This window comes from Ammospiza caudacuta, chromosome 27, assembly GCF_027887145.1.
Source record: "Ammospiza caudacuta isolate bAmmCau1 chromosome 27, bAmmCau1.pri, whole genome shotgun sequence".
Classification (NCBI taxonomy): domain Eukaryota; kingdom Metazoa; phylum Chordata; class Aves; order Passeriformes; family Passerellidae; genus Ammospiza; species Ammospiza caudacuta.
Window position 1 is genome coordinate 2,890,488 of NC_080619.1, and position 23,865 is coordinate 2,914,352.

General features: G+C 47.0%; 1 protein-coding gene across 1 annotated transcript in view; it reads right to left on the reverse strand.

Annotated features, from left to right (window-relative positions):
- The window catches only part of MYO1D (myosin ID), a 174,351-nt gene that overhangs the window by 122,871 nt on the left and 27,615 nt on the right, over window positions 1-23,865 (reverse strand). The window contains exons 2-8 of the mRNA XM_058820485.1: window positions 7,767-7,975; window positions 6,600-6,693; window positions 5,648-5,813; window positions 3,917-3,970; window positions 2,666-2,761; window positions 1,524-1,640; window positions 259-462 (exon numbers count right to left, since the gene is read on the reverse strand). Coding sequence (XP_058676468.1) covers window positions 259-462; window positions 1,524-1,640; window positions 2,666-2,761; window positions 3,917-3,970; window positions 5,648-5,813; window positions 6,600-6,693; window positions 7,767-7,975 — 940 coding nt within the window. The remainder of the gene's footprint in view (window positions 1-258; window positions 463-1,523; window positions 1,641-2,665; window positions 2,762-3,916; window positions 3,971-5,647; window positions 5,814-6,599; window positions 6,694-7,766; window positions 7,976-23,865) is intronic.

Sequence of the window (23,865 nt, forward strand, 5' to 3'; positions counted from 1 at the left end):
GTGCCACAGACCATACAGAACTCGGGAGCACCAAGGTTCAGAGAGAAATCTGCAGGGTGTCCAGCAATTGTGTATTACTGTGTAAACTGTGCTTACTGACCCACCCAGGAATCCTGCTGGGCCTGAGCATGGAAAAACGTGCAGCTCTGGCAGCAATGCCCACCTTGGGCACTGCCAGTCTTTGCTGCACCCCTCAATGCAGAGGCAAAGGCAGCAGAGATGTGTCTGTGAGTGTCACAGGAAGGGGACTGCACCCACCTTGGCAAAGGCATCCCTGCCATAGGTGGCCTCCTGCTCCGTGTGCTGTTTGTCGATGACGTCCCTGCCCGTGGCCACCGTGCGGAACAGCAGCGCCTTCTCCACCAGCTCGGCCTTGGTGGACAGGAGCTCAGCAATCACTGACACCAGCTTGCTGTTCTCGATGATGGGGGTGTCTCCATCCACGTAGAACTTCAGGTTCCCCTGCAATCAGCAGCATTTCTCCATCTGCCCTTTACTAACAGGGATCAGCACACCCCAACTCCATCCGTTTTCCACCTGCTGTTCCAGGCTGGAAATCTCCTGCCACGCTGGAAGGTGGCTCCTGCACATCCACACCCTCAAACCTCCACTGTCAGAGGGAGCAGCAAGGGCTTTCTCAAAGGTTCAGCTCAGTGTTCAGCTCGGCTTTTGGGACAAACAACACCAAACACCATCCCAAGAACCAGAGTCCAGGGATAGGGAACTGCACTATGTATGCAAATGCTGGATGTAGCATTTGTCTTCACTGCAGCTCACCATGAAACCACTGGCTGCAATTCCCCTGCCACAGAGGGAGTGGGAATGGTGTGGGGAAGCTGAGAGGTCAGTGCCAGTGGGACTGGACTGGCAGTTCTGCTCCTGGGTACCTTCTGTGCCAGGATTAAGCAGTGACACCCCTTGGACTGTCTCCCAGCCTGCCTGCATGGTCCCACACTGCTCTGCCTCCATTCCTTTCCAAGGAGGAGAAGGAACTGGAATAAAGTTGCTCTTTGCACCCTCCTCCTGCCCACCTCTTTCCTCAGGAAACACAAGAACTGAGCTACAGGAACTCCCTGCTACTGTGCAGGAGAAGAAGTTCTGTGGCTCCCAGAAGGATCCACAAGAAGGAAGGATCTCCTCAGCCCCAGAACACAAGGAGTTAAGAGACTCCTGTGTTTCCTGTGCTCAGCCTTCACCATGAAGTGAATCAGGGGGTGAAGGTGAGTGTGAGGGCACAAAGGGACAGAAGCTCCCAATCCCCTCACTGCCAAACCCCAACAATTCCTTTTTCAGAACACACAACAGCTCCCAGCACTTTGTGGTAAGCCTGGTTTGGGATCTGGAACATGCAGGAACACATGTGATCATCATTGCAGTGCCCTGTTCCAGCAAGGACTTTGTGTCACCACTGGAGCTGGGAGCTGGACACCTTCCCAGCCTCCAAGGGCTCCTGCAGCAGGAAAATCAGAGCAGTACAAGCCCTCATGGGCTCAGGGATGGATCCCCATGGGCAGGGAGCTTACCAGGTGCAGAATGGCTGCCACGATTTTGTAGACAGTTTGGATCTCCTCCTGCTTGAAGCCAATCACCTTCATGGCATCAGCAACTGCCTTGAACTCAGCCCCATCATTGATGGAACACTGAGGGGAGAGAGAAGTTTGGGATGGGGGATTTAATGGAAGTCAGCTGTGAGGGAGCAGGGATTTCACAAGCCCATGGGAAACAAGATGCACTTTGATGTTTCTCAGAGGCAAGACACTGTCATGAGGTTTCCCAGCTTATTCCAGTGCCATCTGTGTGCTTGGACACTGAATCCTGCATTGCACACACGGATTCTGGCAGCAGGAGACACAGAAATCCACCACAGCACAAGAAATTTACCACTGGAATTTGCTGAGAAAGAGTTCATAAAAAATCCCAGAAGAACAGGGACAATTTGTGCACTCACAGACTCTCTGAGCAGACGCTGCAGAGCACCAGCAGGAAATCTCTGTTTTCTACTCTCTCAAGATTAGGATCACATTTTTAAAGAGAATCACCTGGCATGAATCTCTGGGTTTCTGTACCAAAGTGCATCTCACAAAAGCACCAAGGAAATCAGGTCTGGACCCTGCTTCAAAGGGACAACACCAGGGACAGCTCCAGCTGTATCTGAAGTGTTCAGATCTTGCTGTCTAAAAACTTTATGGGTTTGTTCCCTTCTTTCCTGCTCAGAGTTCCCCCTTGAGGACAAGTCAGACATGAAGACTCAGTGCTTCAGTAACTCAAAGATCTGCTGTAAAAAAATGAGTCCTTCTGGCTTTTTGTTCCACAAGGCAGTTTAAGGTACCCATTATGGAGCAGGGGATGTCTGCCACTGCTAATGGGCCAAACATCCACACTTGCATTTATTAATAAATCATTTTACTGCTGTTTATAAGCAGATGCAGCATGCATAGGTATATTTGTATATTTAAGCAGAATAGAGGTAAATAAATCTTTTCTATGATTCTAAGCACACTTGTGCTTTATCTTGTACCAGAAATCTCATTACAAACAGCACATCAGTGTCACCTTTCCCTACTCATCCCCTCTGATCTCAGCTTCTGCTAGCTCAGCAGTGCTTTGAGCATTTCCAGCAGCACTTGCAATGTGAAGCTGTGCCTGAGTCCCTCAGAGCCCTCACCTTGAGCTGTGCCCCAGGGCAGATGTAGCTGTAGGCTGATGCATCCTTCTGGAGGTGCAGAGAACGCAGGAGCTGCTCAGAACCTCCCTGCAGGAGCTGCAGGAGCAGAGTTTTAAGAAATGGTGAATGAAAAATATAACATCCTTCTTTTTTCTGTCTCTTATTAATCTGCTTGACAAGCAAAATCATTAATTACTGCTGCAGTATCTGGAGCACAATGTGCAAGATGCATGGTGCTCTACCACCACAAATCCCTGTCCTTTAGAGTCACAACTGTATAAAAACCAGCCTGAACCCCTCCCAGACCTGTTCACTGCTGTGCTTTGGCAAGCACATTGCCCACACAGAGACTTTTCCTCCTGGAAATGACACATCCATGAGGAAAGTGCTAATATGCCATCATGGAGTACTGAAAAAGTGGAAAAAATAAACAAACCTCCCATTCCTTCAGTGCAGAATCAAGGTTATACTCATAGGCTGACCATATCCCCCAAAGGACACCCAGGGAACCAACACTCAATGTGGAAGACATTACAGAACATCCAAAAAAACAAATTACTTCCATATGGACTAAAGGCTTCAAGAGAAAATAGAGGGATTAGGCTTACTACACATAAACCAGTGAGTTGAAGTCCAATATCCTCCCATATTTGTTTAGTCAGCCTCCTTTTAAGTTTAGCAATGTGTTAATATGGGACTGGAGGATAGAAAACAATCCATCTTCCCAGGCCCCTGCAGAGAACTGAAGAACCCAAGATCACCCAAGATGCTGCAAAAGGGAACCCTGTGCAAAACACTTGAGAGGGTGAAAGCCCTGAGTGCTCTGCCCAAGAGGACAAATGCTCCAACAAAGGAACACAAACCTGTGACAGTGGTTTTTCAGGTGAGGGAAGAAACGAGAATGTTGACTCCATATTCAGAAGGCTTGATTTATTATTTTATTATATATATTACATTAAACTATACTAAAATAATAGAAGAAAAGGTTTCATCTCAGAAGGCTAGCTAAGCTAAGAATAGAAAAGAAAAGAATGATAACAAAGGCAGCTGCCTCAGACTCTCTGAGTCAGCTCTGCTGTGATTGCTCATTAATTAGAAACAACCACATGAGACCAATCCCAGATGCACCTGTTGCATTCCACAGCAGCAGATAGCCATTGTTTACATTTTGTTCCTGAGGCCTCTCAGCTTCTCAGGAGGAAAACATCCTAAGGAAAGGACTTTTAATGAAAAGATGTCTGTGACACAAACCTGGTAAAAGGAGTGGAAGCTTCGCTCCCCCGGCTGCTGCACGATCACACGGGACTGGGGGAACAAAGCACAGAGCTGGGTGTTAGTGTCCCCTCAGACCACCAAGACATCCCAAATTCATCCCATCTCACACTCAGCCTCTTGGGAACACCACCACACACGTGTGACCCTGGAGCTTGAGGTCTGCAGGCAAAAGCAGCAGTTGTGTAACAGCTGCAATGTCCTACTTCCACCCAGGAGTCCCATGTGGGAACCACGGGGTTGCTTTCATGGTAGAGTCAAATAAAAACCATCATTTCAGTTTTAGAATGATTTAATCACTGGAAATGAAAACCAGGACTCTGTGACTACAGATAAATGCTGAGGGCCTGGTAGTCACCACTCCTACATCCCCAGGACAGCACCCACAGTACCAGGGGATGCTCTGCTCTGACACAAGGGCCTTGTTTTAGGAGCTGTAGCTCCATTCCAGAATCCTCATTCCAGAGGTAAAACAGCACAAAAAAGGGATAAATACAGCAGACAGACCAGAGTAAAACAGCACAAAAAAGGGTTAAATGCAGCAGACATTCAGTCAACCAGCAATGTGCCCTTATTTCCTGCTACAAGTCTGAACTATGAAGAGTGATGGGGAACAGAGCTGTGCTGGGGAGGTTTAGGTTGGAGATCAGGGAAAGGTTCTTCCCCCAGGAGGTGCTGGCACTGCCCAGGCTGCCCAGGGAATAGTCCCAGAGCTCCGGGAGGGTTTGGGCACCACTCCCAGGGATGCCCAGGGTTTGTTGGGGTGTCTGGGCAGGGCCAGGGGTTGCAGTGGATGATCCTGGCAGGTCCCTTCCAGCCCAGGATATTCCATGATTTGATGTGTTTCTACTGCAAAGCCACTGCTTGCATTTGGGCCAGAGCCTCCACTGCTTTCAAATGGAAACAAATTTAACTTGGGAGAAGTCAAGGATATGAAATAAACAATCAGGATAAATAAATCATCAGGATTTAAGTCACTGCAGCTGTAGTCCCAGCCCTCTTCTTACATCAAAGCAACCCAAGTTAAATGTTTGGGTTTGTTGTTTTGTTTTTTAAAATAAAGTGTTTACTCTGAAAATAGACTTCAGGGAAATGAGGGGAGAAGTAAAAAAGAAACACAAACGAAAAAGGGTGTTGGCAGATGTGGTCAAACACATAATCAAAGCCAGACGTGTCTCCCACAGCAAGAACTGCTAATGGCTCATGCCTGAGCTCTCCAGTTTTGCATATTCCAATGTTTTCAGCCACCACTTAATGACATGAGAAAAATAATTATGCTCATGATCACTTGGAATATATAAAAACAACACTACCAATAGCTCACCCAAGGCTGTGGCACTATTCCAAAGTAACACTTCTCAAGCACACTTGTTCTCTACAGCCCTGGAAATCTCCTTCTCCAGGGAGAGCTCAGTGCAAGATTACAAAGCAGGAGCTGTGCAGAGAGTAAATTTTATCCAAAATAAAAACTGAGATGAAACTTCACACACAAAATCCTTTGGGTAACACAGCCCTGGTGCTGGTGAGCTCTGGAAGTCCAGGAACAGGGCACTGCCAGCACTGAGGAAAACTTCAGCCCTGGATTTATTTTCTGTGCCCTCATTCCTCACCTGCTGCACACGTCTGAACAGAAAACTTCCTACTGACAAAGCCCAGATTGCAAAAGCAACCCCAGCAAAGGCTGCAAGCCTGGTAGGGAGAGTGCCTTACCTTTTCCAGCAGGTAATTATTGATGTGCCCCCCTATGGGGTCTCCCTTGAAGTCAAAGTTGATGTCCATGTACTTCCCAAAGCGGCTGGAGTTGTCGTTGCGGTTTGTCTTGGCGTTGCCAAAGGCCTCCAGCACACAGTTGGATTTCAGCAGGATGTTCTTCACTCTGCAGCAGGGATGGAGGGATGGAAAAGGGTAAGACTTCAACACTCACACCATGGGGGTTTTTCTTCACAGCCATTTCTCCAGTGATGCTCTTTGCTGGCAGATTTGGGCAGGTGTGGATGGCATCAGCAATCCCATGGGAAATCAGCTGGGAGCTGTCAGCAATGCTCCTCAGAGGAAGCAAATGCTCTTTGGTTCACAGACCAGCCCCCCACCCTGAAATCAGCATCAGAAATTCAGCTTCTATACACATTTCAATTCTAAAACCAATTTTCTGAACTCTTTTTCAATCATTTTCAAAAGTTCATTTGAGGTAGGTTTAAATCTGTTTCTGCAGAAAGCCACACTCTTTGCTCCAAAGCTTTTACTCCAGGACAGAGAGGGACATTAAGAATCATGTGAGCCAGGAAGGTCACAGAACACACTCCTTGCACTCTACATGTTTTTCTAGCCCACCCAAATTTCAGGCAATTTGCCCCAGGAAAAGTGATTTAGAATCATTTAGGTTGGCAAAGACCTCTAAGATCATTGAGTCCTGCCATTAGATGGTTGATATTGGCTGGATGGTATTTGTAGATGCTGTTTTGATTTTGAACTTTCAAAATGAATTTTTTAATGTGATTTCAGCAATTAACACTGCAAAATTCTCATAGTAAAAGCAGTACCTGGAAAAGTTAAGTATAAATTAGCGTGTGCAAGAGACCATCTGATAACGTGGTGCTACTCAGCCCACAGAAAGAGATCTCTAAGCAGGAGAATTTCCCTTCTTTTCCAGCCCAGGCCTTACCTCTCCACCTCAGCCCTCTGCCCGGGGTTGGTGATGGCTGCTATGTACTGCATTATGTATTTACTGGCCTCAGTTTTCCCAGCCCCGCTTTCACCTGGGGGCAGAAACACCACAAACAGATGAAAAAAAAAAAAAAAAGGAAAACAAATCATTGGACAGAAGACCTCAATTTTACCCCAACAGTGCCTGGGTGGTTTGGGTTTTTTTTCTTTTTTTTTTTTTCTTTTTAAAGCAATCTTTGTGTGCACTTGGGACGTTTTCTAAACACAGCCATAACCCTGCCTGGCTGCTGCTGCTGCTGCTGGGCTGACTTTGAGCAATTGTGCTGTGAGATTGCTCAGGTCGGGAAAAGGGCTGGCACACAGAGGATCAAAGGAATATTGTTAGAGGAGAAAGCCTGGCCTGCAGCAGCACAAGGGGCCACTGTTCTGCACCCCAGCCCGGGGCTCTCTCCTTTCAGAGCTGCCTGAGCACGGGGACATCAAGGAAAAGAAGTGCCAGGATCCAGGCAGGGATCACTCTGGTACCACCCCTGCTCCCACTGCTGCTTTTCCAGTCAGGACAGAGACAAAAATCAGCAGCTCCTGAGGAGAGACAAGCCCAGTTCTGCTGATCCCAGCCCTGCAGATCCCAGTTCTGCAGATCCCAGTTCTGCAGATCCCAGCCCTGCAGATCCCAGCCCTGATCCCAGCCCTGCAGATCCCAGTTCTGCAGATCCCAGTTCTGCAGATCCCAGTTCTGCAGATCCCAGCCCTGATCCCAGCCCTGCAGATCCCAGTTCTGCTGATCCCAGTCCTGATCCCAGCCCTGCAGATCCCAGCCTTGCTGATCCCAGTCCTGATCCCAGCCCTGCAGATCCCAGCCTTGCTGATCCCAGCTCTGCAGATCCCAGCCCTGATCCCAGGTCACTCCGGAGCAGACCTAGGGCTCCTGCTCACATTATCCCTCTGCAGGCACAGATCCAGCTCCTGGCTGGCACCAGCTCTTGAATGAGATAAGAAATAATTGTGCCGATCTCCACACACGGATTCAAATGCAAATGAGCAGCTTTAAGCTTAATGAAGTTTCTTTTGTAAAACGCTGTAATTAGCCAAACCATTATTCTCCTTCCGCCTGGAATTTCACAGGGATCAGATGCTCATCACCATGCAGAGCCCTCTCACCTACCTGAGATGACGATGCAGGTGTCTTTGGATCGTCTCTTCATGGCTTTGTAAGCAGCATCGGCGATGGCAAACAGGTGGGGAGGCCTCTCGTAGAGCTCCCTGCCCCTGTACTGCTCGATCGTGTCCCGCCCGTAGATGTTCAGGTTCTTGTAAGGGTTCATGGAAACCACAACCTCCCCGATAAAGGTGTAAATCCGGCCCTTCTCGAAGCTGCCCAGAGCACACAAAAGGCAGGAATGAGACAAAAGCAGAGGTTCAGGACTCAATGGAAACAGGACAGGAAAATCCTGGGCACTGGCACAGCAGCAGAGACCTGAGGGTACAGGGACAACTCCTGGCTTGGAGTTCCACCACCTACAGAGGCCATTTCTGCCTCTGCTTCACTGCCATGAGGTGGCATTTACACTCAATATAAGTGAATGTGAGTGAGGAACAAATTTAATTAAATTTCATAAAGGGGATTTACAGGCAAATTCTTGTTTCACGTTCTGTAGTTGTCCATGGCCCAGCTCAGGCCAGAGGAGCAGAAGTTCTGAAGCCCTCACTGAGAGGTCTGATCACACATGAAATTTAAAAAAGACAAAAGCCTGGGAGGGAACTGCAGTCTCTCAGCTCCAGCAATGTCTTTTTTGCACTTTGGTATCATCAGTGCTGCTACACCAGAGAGGAAAGATTGCTAATAATGTGTGCAAACAACCCTAAACTACACCATTCCTGTCCCTACCCGGCTCTTTGACTCTGCAAACAAGACAGAAAATAACTTGATGTTATTTTAAAAATAATGTTTCCGTTAGAAAAAGTTTCCAAACAAGCTCCCATTTTATTGAAAGTTACCTATGAGGAGAACTCAGAATAATTCCAGATTAACAGCTGAGGAATTTACACAGCGTTTGTATGTCAGGAGGAGAAAGGAGAACAGGTTTAGGATCAACACACAAACCCTGGATTTCCAGCTCCAATCCCGGTCTGCAGCTGCATTTAAACCTCGGGACTTTAGATGGCACCAGAGCCCCTCCACAGAGCCCGGGAGCCTCGAATGCTGCCGGACTCCGGCACAAATTCCAGCCTTACTTTATTGAATTTATTACCACCCCCATGTGGTGACAGCCCTGACATTTTCTATTGTTCATTTGAGAATTTTCTGCAGCATCTTGGCAGCAGTCAGTTTTTAGCAGGTGTAATAAAACTCAAGAAATATCATCCAGCATTCCACTTTCTACAAGTGTTGGTTTCTCCCACTCCAGCTTCCTCCTGGAACACTGGAAACACACAAGAATTACAAAACCTCCTCTTGTTCTACATCACTTGTGTCCTGATATGTATTTCCCAAAATAATAATGAGCTTAGAATGCAAAGATATTTTACATTTTTGAATATATGCTGTTTGAAAGGTACTAATAATGTTTTAGAAAAGATAATTAGCAATACAAATATCCCTGATTTTAATTTTTTTGGAAGATCCTGAACAGGTCAAAGTGCAAAGGGATCAGATCCCAGGCTGGGAGCCCATGAGAGACTCTGCATATACAGAGGAGAGACTGAAAAACCAAACCCACACAACCCTGCTGGTATTAAGGAGATCAAGTCACACTGGGACATCAATATGTAATGGAAACCACAAGGATATCACAATGAGCAGAATCATTTCACCTCCTGGAGATGGACACCCAAAAAAAGGTGAATTCCCTGAGGCTGCTCTCCCAATTTCCTGCCCAGCAGCACAGAACTGTGCTCAAGGCACTGCTGCTGCTGCAAATAAAGATCCAGCAGATTGAGGATGAGGTTTTAAGCCCCATGGCCACACAGAGGGTGAGGGGGGTTGTTTTAGCTGAGCAGAAATAAAGAAATAAAGGCCTTTCCTGCTGCAGTGCAGTGCCAGGCCACCATCCCAGCACCCAATACTCTGACCTCTTCCTTCAGTAATGAATTATGTAAACTGGCATTGCCAGAGCCCAGTTTCAGTTTCCTCCCGTGACAGTTCAGCATCCCTGAGTGAATCAGAGAATCAGGGAATGTCCTGAGTGGGAAGGGAGCCCCAAGGACCATCCAGTCCCAGCCCTGGCCTGCCCAGACATCCCAGCAATCCCACCCTGGTGTCCAAACCCTCCTGGAGCTCTGTGCCCATTCCCTGGGCAGCCTGGGCAGTGCCAGCACCCTCTGGCTCCAAGCAGAACCTCCAGATGTGGCCCTGCACAGCCTCACATCCTGCCTGCCACTTCCCCACAGCCAGCTCAGCCAGCACATCCCACACTGGGCCTGCAAGCCAAGTTCTGAAAGGTTTCACTGGGCTCTGGTGAGTTGTGTCTTCAGCTCTGTGGCAAAAGGCTTGTGATGGTGTTCACAGGGGTGCTTGGATGAAGGAAGAGATGAGGATCTGACTCCATGTTTCAGAAGGCTTGATTTATTATTTTATGGAAATATGGAAATATTATATATATTACATTAAAACTATACTAAAATAGAAGAATCAGAAGGGTAAGCTAAGAATAGAAAAGGAAAGAATGATAACAAACGTTTGTGGCTGGGACAGAGAGTCTGAGCCAGCTGACTGTGATTGGCCATTAATTAGAAACAACCAAATGAGACCAATCCCAGATGCACCTGTTGCATCCCACAGCAGCAGATAACCATTGTTTACAGTTTGTTCTGAGCCCTCTCAGTTTCTCAGGAGAAAAATCCTAAGGAAAGGATTTTAATGAAAAGATGTGTGTGACAAAGGCAGATGGAGATGAGGGGGAAGAAGGATCTGTCTCCAGGCACCTCTCCAGCCTGGCTTTGGGGATACAGATTTTATGAACAAGTGACACCCTCATTCACATCTCAGTTCATTTCTTTCCTAGCACCAGAGTTCAAATTTCAGAGCTGTTCCCACCAGGAGCTCCAGCTCCTCACCCTCCTTGCTGATAAAGCCCCTTTTCATCCCTGAGCATGGCTCAGCACAGCAGCAGCCCAAGAACAGCAGGGCCTCTTTCCTGGCTCTGCTGGGAGAGCTGGGCTTGCCCTGCCCATGGAGAGCTCAGAAAAGCTTAAGAAAACAACCCAGGAGGGCAGAGCAAATGGGGAGCTTGGAGCTGTGTTAAACCCATGATTCCTCTGCAGGGCAAGGCCACAAAACAAGACCAGGAATCCATTTGGTGCTTTCCACAGCCAGCACAGGCATTTCAGTGCTGAGGTGTAACATGGAGAACTGGGGTTTGTTACTGAAAGCAACAACAGTTCCTTGATTTAAAGAAGTTCCTTAATAAAAGGAACCCCAGGAGTGGATCCTGACACCCCCAGGGTCAAACCTTGTTTTGTATCTCATGGAAATCACATCAGCTTGTGCTACAACAAAACATTTCCCTGCAATAGTTCCATTTGAATCATTTCTGTATTAATGTAATGGAATATCCTGAGTGGGAAGGGATCCCCAAGGATCACCCAATCCCACCTCTGGCCCTGCCCAGATCCCCCAACACTCCCACCCTGGGCACCCCTGGCAGTGCTGTCCAATCCCTCCTGGAGCTCTGGGACCATTCCCTGGGCAGTGCCAGCACCTCCGGGGGAAGAAACTTTCCCTGAGCTCCATGACATCCCCAGGGTCAAACCTTGTTTGGTATCTCATGGAAGTCACATCAGCTCGTGCTGCAACAAAACATTTCCCTGCAATAGTTCCATTTGAGTAATTTCTGTATCAATACCATGGAATATCCTGAGTGGGAAGGGATCCCCAAGGATCACCCAATCCCACCCCAACACTCCCACCCTGGGCACTCCTGGCAGTGCTGTCCAATCCCTCCTGGAGCTCTGGGACCATTCCCTGGCCACTGCCAGCACCTCTGGGGAAGAACCTTTCCCTGATCTCCATCCCAACCCCCCTGGCCCAGCTCCAGCCCTTCCCTGGGCCCTGTCCCTGTCCCAGAGCTGTGCCCTGGGGAGGAGCTGCAGCCCCAGTGAGTTTCCCCTCAGTCCCCTCTCTGCAGCAGCTCAGCAGCCAAAAAGCAACTCACAGCATTTAATCCTGGTGGGTTATTTTGAGGAGGAACATCAGCTCTTTCATGAGAAGTTTTTATTGCCTCATTAAAACATCAATTGATAATGACAAAATAAAAACCAATGAGTCACAGAAGATAAATCATTTTAAGGGAGAGAAATTCTTCTCTTGGTTAGAAGTCCACTAAGGCAGGAAAAACACTTTTATTTTGTTTTGCAGTTTTTATTTTTAGGGAAAAGAGAAAAAAAAAAAAAAAAGGATCTTTAAGTCCAGACAAGGTATATTCACATGCAGCTGCTCCTGGAAAATACACTGCAGAAATGGGAATGCTGGAGCAGAAATCTCCACCACCAGAGAGCACTCACATTTAGGATTTCCTCCACCTGACAAACACTCCAGTCAAAAATAAAACTGTTCTTACCGAGGAAATGATGCAACTTCAAATGCACTCAGTACAAATAAAGAAAAGTCAGTTGGCAAGACTTGGAACCCACAGTCCTAAACAACATCTGCAAGACGGGAATGTTGCACAAAGAGCCTCACCGAGCTGAGCCCTCCCATCAGACAGGGAATTCCTGATTAATCATTGACATGGAACTCCCTGCTCCAGAAGCCAAAGAGCCCTTGGGGCAGCACTGCCAGCCCTGAGCACCAGGCAAATGCTCCTCACTAACCCACTTGGCCTCTCCTTGTCCATCTGTCCAACAGCCCAGGGACAGAGCAGCTGCTGGAGAACACAGCAGGTCACTGGTTTGCTGTTCCTTTAGGAGAGATGAAGTGCAGGTGTTGGTATTCTGGATCATTTCTACTGGAAAAAACCAGTTTTATTCTAACACAAACCTTGCACTGCTCCACTCTCAGCACTGCTCACAGCCTGGCAGCACATTCTGCTTCACAGGCACACAAAGCCTCACCCTCAGCAGGTGCTGCCTGAAGCTCCTTGGGCTCAGCCCTTCCTGATGCTCCACAGGTGCCCCAGGACAGATCCTGCTCAGTCACTCACAGCACAGACACCTCTGATGGGCTCTCTGATGGGTTTGTGCCTTAAAGCAAAGGAAATGTCAAGGAAAAGCAAATAAAAATAATTCAGGACAGAATCTGGAGTGCTACAGCTCCCTCAGCTGTGCTAGGGAGGAAACCCAGTCAGCAGCAAACCAGTCCCACTGAAGATTAAGAGAATCAAAACTGGTGGTTTCAAACTATTCTCTGTTTCCAGCTTATTTGTGAACTCCAAAGCACAAAGTGAAACTCTGAGTATGGGCACACAGCTTTTTCCTCCTGCTCTGTGCATGGGAAGAATGATCCAGGAGCTGCACATCTCTGCTAGGTGGAGCAGGGACAATTCCTGTTGTAAACATCCCACATGGTTTGGGTCACTCTCCCAAATGGGGTAACAAGCCTCAGTTATTTTTTTCCATTAAATATATCCATTAAAAGTCCATGACTGCAGGCTTTGAGTCCATTCTCTTTGCAAACCCACATGGAGATATTTAATTAAAACTTGTGTTAATGAGGAGATGTTCATGGACAGCCAAGGATGGGCCTTTAGGAAGGGAAGGGAATTTAAGCAGGCTTCTGGCAGTGAAACCATATTTTTACTTGGTTTTTAAGTGCAAGAATTAGCAGCCTGCACTCACCCAAGGGAACAACCCCACTGTCCTCGTGCTTTGGGAAGTGAGTGACTTTCCTAAAGCAAAGTTCACTCTGTGCCTCAGACATTTGGGCTTTTTCTGTGTGATACCAGGTTCAGTGCTGCTTATAGACTTTATTTTATGTAAACCTCAAACTCAGCTGTCAAGCAGGACTTCAAGCCTTTGAGTAAATTGTTCATAAACCCTCTCACAGAGAATCAGCCTCCCACAAGAGCACTCAGATAAACAGGATTTGCCTTGGCAGAACTATGGCTAAAATATTCCTGTTGCTCTTGGAAAAACAGATCAAAAAACTGTCCAGTCAGTCTAACCTCCCTGCACCAGGAAAATGATCCAAGTCTGTCCTGATCATGAATATGCATGATTACAATATTCAAAATACTCATGTCTGCGTGGCTCTGATCCACCCTGAGGGCCAGGAAAGCTGCAATTAAATTCATGTTGGGTGCAGGTGAGAGTTTTGCCTGCAGCTGGCCTGCATGGACTCAGTGCTCAGATGCTGCCAGTTGAACAAAATAGGAAATGCCATTTGGAGCACGTTCTGCACCACTCCTTTCCTGTATGGAGGGAGCAGACAGGGCAGGGTGAGGAATACTCCATTCATCTGCAGCCTCCAGCCAGCTTGGAAATTAGGTTAAAGGAGTTCTTTGTAATTGTGTCACTTTTTTCTAAGTAAAATTAGCAAACTACAAGTGACCACTGCCACATCTTCCTCAACAAACCAAGGTTTAAGGGAATTGTCTGTAATTTGATGGGGCTGATTCAGCTCCAACCCAGCTGACCCTTGAGTCATCCACAAGCTCTGCAAACCCACTGGCTAAGGTCAGGGGAAGGAAAATGGGAATGGACGCTAAGCCAGCTCTAATGAACACTGAATAAAACCTAAAACTGGGAGATGTAAGAACGGGAATAATAAAATCCCTCTCCTTAAATGTAAAGCACTAACCTTGCACTGAAAAAATGCCAAACCACTAAACACAGGAGTCACTGAACTCTGGTTTCTATTTACGTCAGACCCAGCCCTCCCTGCAGCAGGGCAGCCCTGCACACCCTTCTCCAGCTCTGGAGCACAGCAGAAGGCACAAGCAGAGGCACAGGATAGAGATAAGGGAGTTGAGATAGATAAGGAGTTAAAGGGAAGTTCTTTGAAAAGCTGCACACAATGCTTGGTGGTTTATTCCAACAGGCACAGGAGGAAGTGCTGCCAGCACAGGTAGAGGGAAGCAGTTTGCTCTGTGTGTGGGGGGGGGGCAGTAAAACACTCCCAGGTCCCAGTGAAAATCAGCCTGGGACAGGGTAAAATCTGAGTGCAGAAACCACAGTGTGATAATGCCCTGAGGGAGCATTATCCTGGGATCCCAGACCTAACCAGGAAACAGAACAGGCTTGGGATAGCAGCAAACAGGAGGCTGCCATCTGCCCACAATCTCTGACTTTTAATCTGCCAAATAAAGCACATAACCTCTAAAGGGACAGTAAAAAGCCAAAGAAAGCTCAGCAGTCAGGTAGGTTCTCCTCTCTGCTGCCATCACACCCTGAGCCAGCTCATTTAAGTGCATGACACTCACAGAATTAAGAAAGAGAGGGAAAAGGTGGAAATGCTCACCTATAAATACCTGGGGAGATGAGAATCATCCTGCCAGGCAGCTGGAAGAAAATATTAAACAGAACACCAGACAGCCCATACAAAGGGAAAATGGCAATGGAGGACCCTGGCCAACACAGGGAAGCTGCAGAGCAGCTCAGTGACAGTTCAAGGACCAGGGAGCCCTGCTGGATGTGGAGTTTGTTTTATGGATGTATTTAGAAGACTTGGCTTCCTGCACTCACCAACTCTGATGTTACAGCACTCAGGTACTTAAAAAGGACATTTCACCTTCGTTCACCTCCTCTTTCCAAACCCTGTGTCCATATTAACTGTCAGCTGCCACATCACAATTATCCCAGCCTCCAGTTTGAGAATTCAGCTTTGCACATTGCATTGTACACCCTTGTGTTGAAGGATTTGCTACCTTCAGGTATTTCAGGGGACAAAACTGCAAAAACACCTGCCCAAAAGTCAAACACCAGGGCACTGCCTGGGGATGGATAGATTTGCAGCACAAGGAAGATCCTGCCTCATTTCCTCACCTTGGTTCAGTGGGGTGTGAATTCTGCAGCTGTGGCTTTGTCCCTGTGGTGTCCAGGCAAGCTGATGTTTCTAAATAACCTTGTGAAGGGCTATAAAATCCTTCAGCCCAGCAGAAAGATCCAGAAACATGCAGAAAAACCAAGCCCATGACTGAGCCCCTGTTCCTTGCTCCCAACTCTCCAGTAACTCAAGAAACAACAACCACTCACCAATAACATCACCTGGAACTGCATCAGCCCCTGCTGTGATGATTTGCAACCTTATTTTCTAAGCCATCTTCTAACACACAACAAGTGAGACACTTTCGCAGCTCTGGGAAAGTGTCCAAACTCTGGCTGGACTGGGGAAGAAGTGTTTGCTTTTAAACTATCTGCTTTAGAGGGGGTGAAGGGGAAACCCTGACAGGTATTCAGGTGTGGAGAAAGGGAGGGACAAGCCATGGTGGGCAGGAGAAGGATTTGGGTGGTGGGGAGGGCCTTGCATGCAGCCCTGGACAGATTCAGCCCCTTCTCCTCCTGTTGTCCCTTGAGCCTTTGCAGTGTTGTTCAATTCACCTCCTCTCACGCCCCAAGCCCAATGCCAAGGTACAGACCCAGAATTCCACAGATTTTCACTGGCAATGCCTGGAGACTCCTTTAGCAGTCAGCTGGCTGGGAGCTGCTGATGTTCAGCTGCCTCATTGTTCTGCTGGGAAGGAAAATTCTGATTTGTTAAGCTCGTGGCCACTGCTGATCTGTGCATGCTGCTGGAGCCCCTGAATGCAGCATTGTTTGGGACAGGGCTCAGAAACCCAAGAATCATCTTGCAGCATGAAGATACAGAGCCCCATGTGCCAGCACTCCAAAGGAATGGCTCTGTGCTCTGGGAATGTTATAAAATAAAATAAATAAAAATAAAATAAAATAAAATAAAATAAAATAAAATAAAATAAAATAAAATAAAATAAAATAAAATAAGTGCCTTATTTATGCAAACATAGGCCACACACACCAGGCAAAAATAAAAATGCAAAACATGCAAATAATGAGTCGTGTTTCTGCATCATTATAGGGCTTCCTTTGGAGTTGGTGCAGTGATCTGCACCATGGCACCCCAAACCAAACAGTGACACTGGGCTGGGATATGGGGATGTGACTCCAGGCTGTGACATTGGGCTGGTGTTGGGATCTTTAGTTTATCAGAGTGACTCTGAGAAAAGTTCAAAAGTCTTTTTTCTTAGCTCGGCGCTTGAAGAAGGAGTCAGGGCTCTTCATTTCTTGGTCTTAAGGTTGTTTATTTTATCTTATCTATAAAAAATTTTCTTCTGCTCTGCTGAGGTCTGTCTAGCAGGACAGTCCAGGCACTCTGCCTGCCTACAGGGCAGTGTTATGTCTTTATACTAAAACCTATGTGTACAATATTTACAATTACTTCCCAATACCTATCACCTATGTTAGACAGTGAACTTCTACTCTAAACCAATCCAAAAGTGCCACCATCACAGCAGGAGATGGAGGCTAAGAAGAAGAAGGAGAAAGGCTGAACACACCCAGATTCCTCCATCTTACCATACCAAAAACCCTAAAATCTACTTTTCCACCCTGTGATAACTTCACTATCATTCTACCTAAACTGTTGTGGCTTGCTGGTCTTCATGCAAGGTTGGTAATTTGCTCCACGGGTCATAATCACAGAATCACAGAAGTTCAAGACTGGAAGAGACCTATAAGATCATCAAGTCCAGCCGATGTTCTAACTGTTCAACTAGATCATGGCAGCAAGCGCCACATCCAGTCTTTTTGTGAATTCTTCAAGGGATGATGACTCCACCACCTCACTGGGTAAATGATTCCAGTATCTGACCACTCTTTCTGTGAAATATTTCCTTCTTAATTCTAAGTTACATCTAAGTTAATCAAACCCACAGGGGCATTTTGGGCTCTGTGCCAGGGTCTCTGAGCCCCCTGGCCCTCAGGGGTCCTGGTGTCCTGGACAGCCAGAGGGATGTGCTGGGTGCTGACAGGTTGGGACATCAGGATGTGACACTGAGAGTGCCACTGGGCTGGGACACAGGGATGTGACACTGAGAGTGCCACTGGGCTGGGACACAGGGATGTGACACTGAGAGTGCCACTGGGCTGGGATACAGGAATGTGACACTGAGAGTGCCACTGGGCTGGGGCACGGGGATGTGCCACTGACTGTGCCACTGACTGTGCCACTGTCCTTCTCCAGCCCCCAGGCTGTCACAGCACGTGCTGGTGACTCAGCTCCGTGCTCTGTCCCAGCCAGGGGCTCTGCCACACAAACCATGGAGTCTCCAGGCAGCAGATGAGGACATCGCACCCCAGCTGCCCATCCTGCCCCTCAGTCTAACACTGCCTTCTGCCACATCTACTGACACCGCAACACTTGCCCTCTGTCTTCTCATGCTTTTGCTTTTGTCTGTGTCACAAAATTTATTTTTAAAATCAATTTTACTAGCATAAATGCTGATGCCACTCAAGGGAACTGGGCTTTACTGGCAGCAGGAGAAGTGTAAAGCACAGCTGAAGGAACGAGGTCTGAGCAAAACTCATTTACAAGCCCTGTGTCAGCACAGGCGCTGCACTGCAACCAAGAACATCGCCTGTTTACTTCGGTGTGATTAATATCAGTCAGCTGCTCTTTGTTAAATGGCTAGATCCTTGATAATAGGAAATTTCCCATAGTTATATTTGGAAATCCCATCCCTCTCTCAAGCATTTACCGGCTGGCCCTTCACCTTGTGTGGCAGTGAGGGACAGCTGTGACCTCGGCCACCCCCAGATTGCCACCAACTCCTTTCAGACACCAACGGCCTCAGCCAGAGCTCGTGGACAAAGAGCCACAAGCACTGGAGGGGAAAATTTGCAAATCACAAAGCAAATCTGTTACAACAATATGTCCATGAACTGCTCAGGCTGAAAGGACTTTTCCTGGTGCTCCCTTGAAAGCGTGGCTGGTCAGGAAAAGCTCTCCAGTTTGGATACAGATTTGGCTCAGGTTTGTTCTGGGACTTGCTTTCATTGAAAATGTTCATGTTCCTAATGGAGATCTGAACAGAACTGCACCAAAACCCCTTTTCTCCATCTCCCAGTCTCTCCCATCACCAAGAATGGGACTTGCTTTCATTGAAAATCTTCATGTTCCTAATGGAGATCTGAACAGAACTGCACCAAAACCCCTTTTCTCCATCTCCCAGTCTCTCCCATCACCAAGCATGGAGCAGGAGGTGCCCTGGAAGACAAAACCTGAGACTCTTTAAGGGACCAGATCATGCCAGTGTGAAAAGGCCCAGTAAACACACAAGGTTTGTTCTTCCAATTAAAGAGCAACTCATATTCCACAGAAAGTTTGGGTGGGAAACAAAGGGCTTTTTACCTACAACCAAGTGCAGTGGGTTCACTTAAATTCATGAGTGTGACTGAACTGGCAGATTCAGGATCAGGATTTTTCTCCCTCTCAACTTCAAAAAGGGAAAAGGAGAAGGAACAGCACAGGGAATGGTTCAAACACCCTTATGGGCATGGAAGAGGGAAAAGGAGAAGGAATAAAACAGGGAATGGTTCAAACACTCCTGTGGGCATGGAAGTGCAGGGCAGAACTGGCAAGATAAGCAGCTGGATTTGCACAGTGGCCTGAGGTACCTCACTTCACATCCTTTAAATGGAAAAGCAGCTGAGCAGCAGCAGAATTGCTCTTTATCCATTCATCATCCACTGCCAAAGGAGTGAATTCCTAAATGGCAACTGTACACAGATAACCCAGGGGAACATTAGCAAGATGGAAAAGGACTTAAAAGGTTTGATTAGTAAAACAGATTACTTGATTTACATGCTGCTTGCTTTATCAGTTTAAATTATCACTGGAAAGATTGGGTTCATTTACTTCCCTTACATTTGACATATTTTTTTTCTGTCAAAGACAGGTCCTACTCAGAAGCTGAAAGACTATTTAAGTAATAATAATGTGAGACAGCACAAATACCACACAAATCAGAATTAACATGCAGATAACCTGAAAGCATCTTCAATTTATCTGTCACAAGCCACACCATCAAATTTTTCATCCTAGCCAGTGGAATTCAGAGCCCTGTGAAATTATTTAAAACAGGATTTTTTGAAGGACAAATCAGGATTCAGGCAGGCTTCTACTTCTGTGACGTATCAATTGCCAGATGATAATCATTACTTAATGACAATTGCCAAAAGTCAGATCAGTTTATCAAAAAGTTTAATAAAGGTGTTTTTGGCCACTAATTATTTAGTGAAAGTGAGCCTGGACCCTCCCCTGGGGCTCTCAAACAGCTCTGACACACATGGGCAGCTCCAGGTGACAGCTGAACACAACTGTGAGCTCCAGCGAGAGCAGCACAATCGATTTTGCTATTCACTTTATTTAAATTTTGATTTTTTTTTTTAAGTAACAGTTCAGAGCTGACACATCCTCCTAAAAACACAGCCACCTCCCTCTCTCCTTCCCTCCCTGAGCAATCAGCTGCTGAGCCCTCACAGAACAGCATGAAACACAAAAAACACTTGGTATCAACAAGTCTGGCAGTCACAAACTGGTAATCTCTTTACACCTTTTACAAACAGAGAAAATCATCTATTAAATGGAAAACATATTTTCTATGCTATTTTTTTAAAGTTAAGTGGTCAGTGTTACCCTTGTCACACTCATCCCTGCTGCACAAAAGATGAATGGATATCTCAGCCATATTTGTGTGGTTGGAATAATCAAGATATTCTTGAATTATTAATAAGAATAAACACAGGAATGGTCACTATCAGCTCCTCACACATCCAGTCTCCAGCAGGCAGGACCAAATGAGGGGAATGGCTCTCAAATGCAAATTTGCCAAGGATTTCTGGAAACAAGTGAGTGCTTCAGGTTTCTCAGGATATTTTGCTGTGTCAGTGGGAAAGCACTGACAATCCATAAATCCATACATTTAGGTGGTAATCCACAGTAGAATACAAATGCCAATCATGATATATCAATACACACATTATGACATCAGCTAATCCATGATTATCCATGAGCAGCAAAGCTGCCACCCTGACCCCAAAACAGCCTTTGGTGAACTTAAGAAATTCTGCTTTGAATGCAAGAATTTGAACCCACAATATACACAACTTTCATTATCTGCATTTTAGATATTGTATAAAATGTAATGCAACTAACACATGGCTGTCTCACACATCCCAACCCTCAAGGATTGTAGTATTTTCATGGGTTTTTATTTAATGTAGCCATGGCTATAAGGAAAAGAAGGGCAGGGTTAGATGGGATATCAGGGGGAAATCCTTCCCTGGGAGGGTGGGCAGGCCCTGGCACAGGGTGCCCAGAGCAGCTGGGGCTGCCCCTGGATCCCTGGCAGTGCCCAAGGCCAGGCTGGGCAGGATTTGGACCCTGGGACAGTGGGAGGTGGCACTGAGTGATCCTTAAGGTCCCTTCCAACCCAAACCATACTCTGATTCCACGATTCTTCATTTTATATATATATATATAAAATTAACTTTAAAGTTTTACATTTACACAAGGCTCCTCCTAAAAACTATTGCTCACAGTCTTCTGACTGAATGTGAGGAATAAAATGGTCACTTTGATAATCCAGGCAGAAAATGCATTTACAGCTTTGGATCCAATGGCACTGATGGACCTGCAGATAAGGACAAGGTTCAAGTGTTTCAGTCACGGCACTTTCATGCAGTGCCAATAAAATTACTGCAAATCCTGGTTTTGTCAAAAGGAGAGCGGAATGTATTTATGAAATGACTCTTTTCCTCCTAAATATATTCAAGAGAGGCTTACAGGAAAAGAAATAAAGCTCAGTTATTTCCTCTCTATCCTTTGAGCAGGAGAACAAAGGAATTTGACACTTCATATCTACAGTGATCTTAAACACCATTCTTCGGCCTTTAGCTGGGTACAGAGTGGCACTGGCAGTTCAGGAAATGCTGCTACATATAGAAAATCAGCACCTTTGATAAGCTGCACAGGTCATTCTGCTGATAAGGACAGTCACTATCACCTTATCTGCATTTCTTTCAAAGTCCCAGGTCAGAGGAGGTAAAACTCAGCTAATTGTCCCTCCTCCTTCTCTCTCATGCAAGCGGGAGTCTCTTTTGAAGGTATTTGCTTGAGGAGTGAAAAGTCTGCCTCAGTCCTAAAATAATCACAGTTCAGCAGTGGAAATGCCAACAGTTCCAGGAAATGGGCCATGAAAAACCCTCCAAAACTGTCCAGTAACCTGAGACAAGAAAAATCCTTCCCTTAGTCCAGATCTGTTGATGTAACCTCAAGCAAGACAGAGCAGGGATCCAAAACAGTTTAGCACCACTTGCAGAGGGCTCTGGAAATTTCTCCTCTGGGCTGTGGCTCATCCTGTTCTGGAGGAGAGAACAACAGATCCTCACCAGCCGAGGGTGAAGGAATCCTGCAAGCACTGAGTGGAAGCCCCAGGATCCAGGGGCTGTCCTCATAAAGAACCCCCTGTGCACCCAGCCAGCAAGGAGAGCTCACATCTCCCCTCTCCCACCCACGGCTGCTTCACCAGGGTTAGGCATTAAATTCTTTCTCCTTCCCCTTTTTGGTGGGGATATGGGGAGGGAGCAGAATTAGGGAGAAAAGGAAGGCTGGGGGAGAGGAGATAACAGACTCAGTGAAATTCCATTAGCTCAGGTTTGGGGGCTTGCTTCCACTTCATTATTTCAGTTGTCCTCCACAAACCACTCATAACTGTACACCCCATTAATAATTTCCATTTCTTCTCATTTATCCTGTATTAAATACAGACACACAAATCTGTTCATAGTTATTATAACAAAACCTGTTTGTATTTTATGAACTCATGCCATCATTTCCTTTGCTTTTTTGACTGTATCTCCTCCTACAGCACGCAGGCACCTCCCTGAGCCGGTGCCTGGTGTCACAGAGCTCCTGCTGTGTCCTCTCGTCACCCTCTGTGCTGATCCATGACCCTGCCATTCACAGCCCATTACTCGGCTGGAAATGAATGGCTCAGCGTTCTGGATAATTGGGTTACATCCACTGGGATCCAGCATCTTCGGCAGGGGCACCACCGATGTTGTGAGCCTTGTTTGTCCAAAAGCTGCCTCAGCTTGGTGAGCACAAGCCCGGTGTCCTCAGCAGCCCCTGCCCAGGAGAGGCTTCAGCACCTGCAGCAATCCTGGACAGGGATGAGTTCTGTTCACAGTCCCAGAGCTCTCAACACCCTCAGGATACCTGTGCAGGTCAGGTTCCACCTCTCCCGTGAGCAGCCCTGCCAAACCTCTGTCAGGACCCTGCACTCCCAGCTGCCAGCCCTGCCCCTGGCTCACAACCCTCCCCTGGGGTACCTGCATTCAGGCATGTGCAGTTTTGGGGCGATTTATCAACTGCACCGACCAGATAAAGAGATTTTAACGCCACTAACTCCTACACTGCACAAGTGGGGATCACTCCTGACAGATCCCTGCTGCTTCTTCCCCAGGGTTCCCACTCAGGGAATGTGGTGGCAAAAGGCCAAAATCTCTCTGCACAGAGCCCCCTCAGCTCTGCAGCCTCACAAACTGGAGCTCCACGAGGAAGCAGCACGGGCACATTCTGCACCCTGGGCTGCTGTGCCCTGCCAGGACCCAGCCGCCTCTGAATGGAGCCCATGAGCACCTTCCTTTATCAGTGCTGTGGTTAATCTGCAACCAGCTCATCCCCTCCAGGGCAGCTGAGGGTTCCATTTACAGGAAATAAACCAGATATTGCTCCAACTAAACATTAACTCGCTGCTGCTGGACTATCTTGTTTTAAGCCCCTCATCTTCCTCAATAAATCAGGAAAGAAGAGGATGCTGACACCCAGGTGTTACTGAGAATCTAAGGCACCATTTCATTTCCAAACACACAGAGCATAAGCCATCAGCTCCATGAAGAACCAGGGGGACCTGCAGAAATCTGGGATCCTTTAGGATCAGTTATTGCAGAGGGACCTGCAGAAATCTGGGATCCTTTTGGATCAGTTATTGCAGGGGGACCTGCAGAAATCTGGGATCGTTTAGGATCAGTTATTGCAGGGGGATCTGCAGAAATCTGGCATCCTTTTGGATCAGTTATTGCAGGGGAACCTGCAGGAATCTGCATTCCTTTAGGATCAGTTATTGCAGGGGGACCTGCAGGAATCTGCATTCCTTTAGGATCAGTTATTGCAGGGGGACCTGCAGAAATCTGGGATCCTTTTGGATCAGTTATTGCAGGGGGACCTGCAGAAATCTGGGATCGTTTAGGATCAGTTATTGCAGGGGAACCTGCAGGAATCTGGGATCCTTCAGGATCAGTTATTGCAG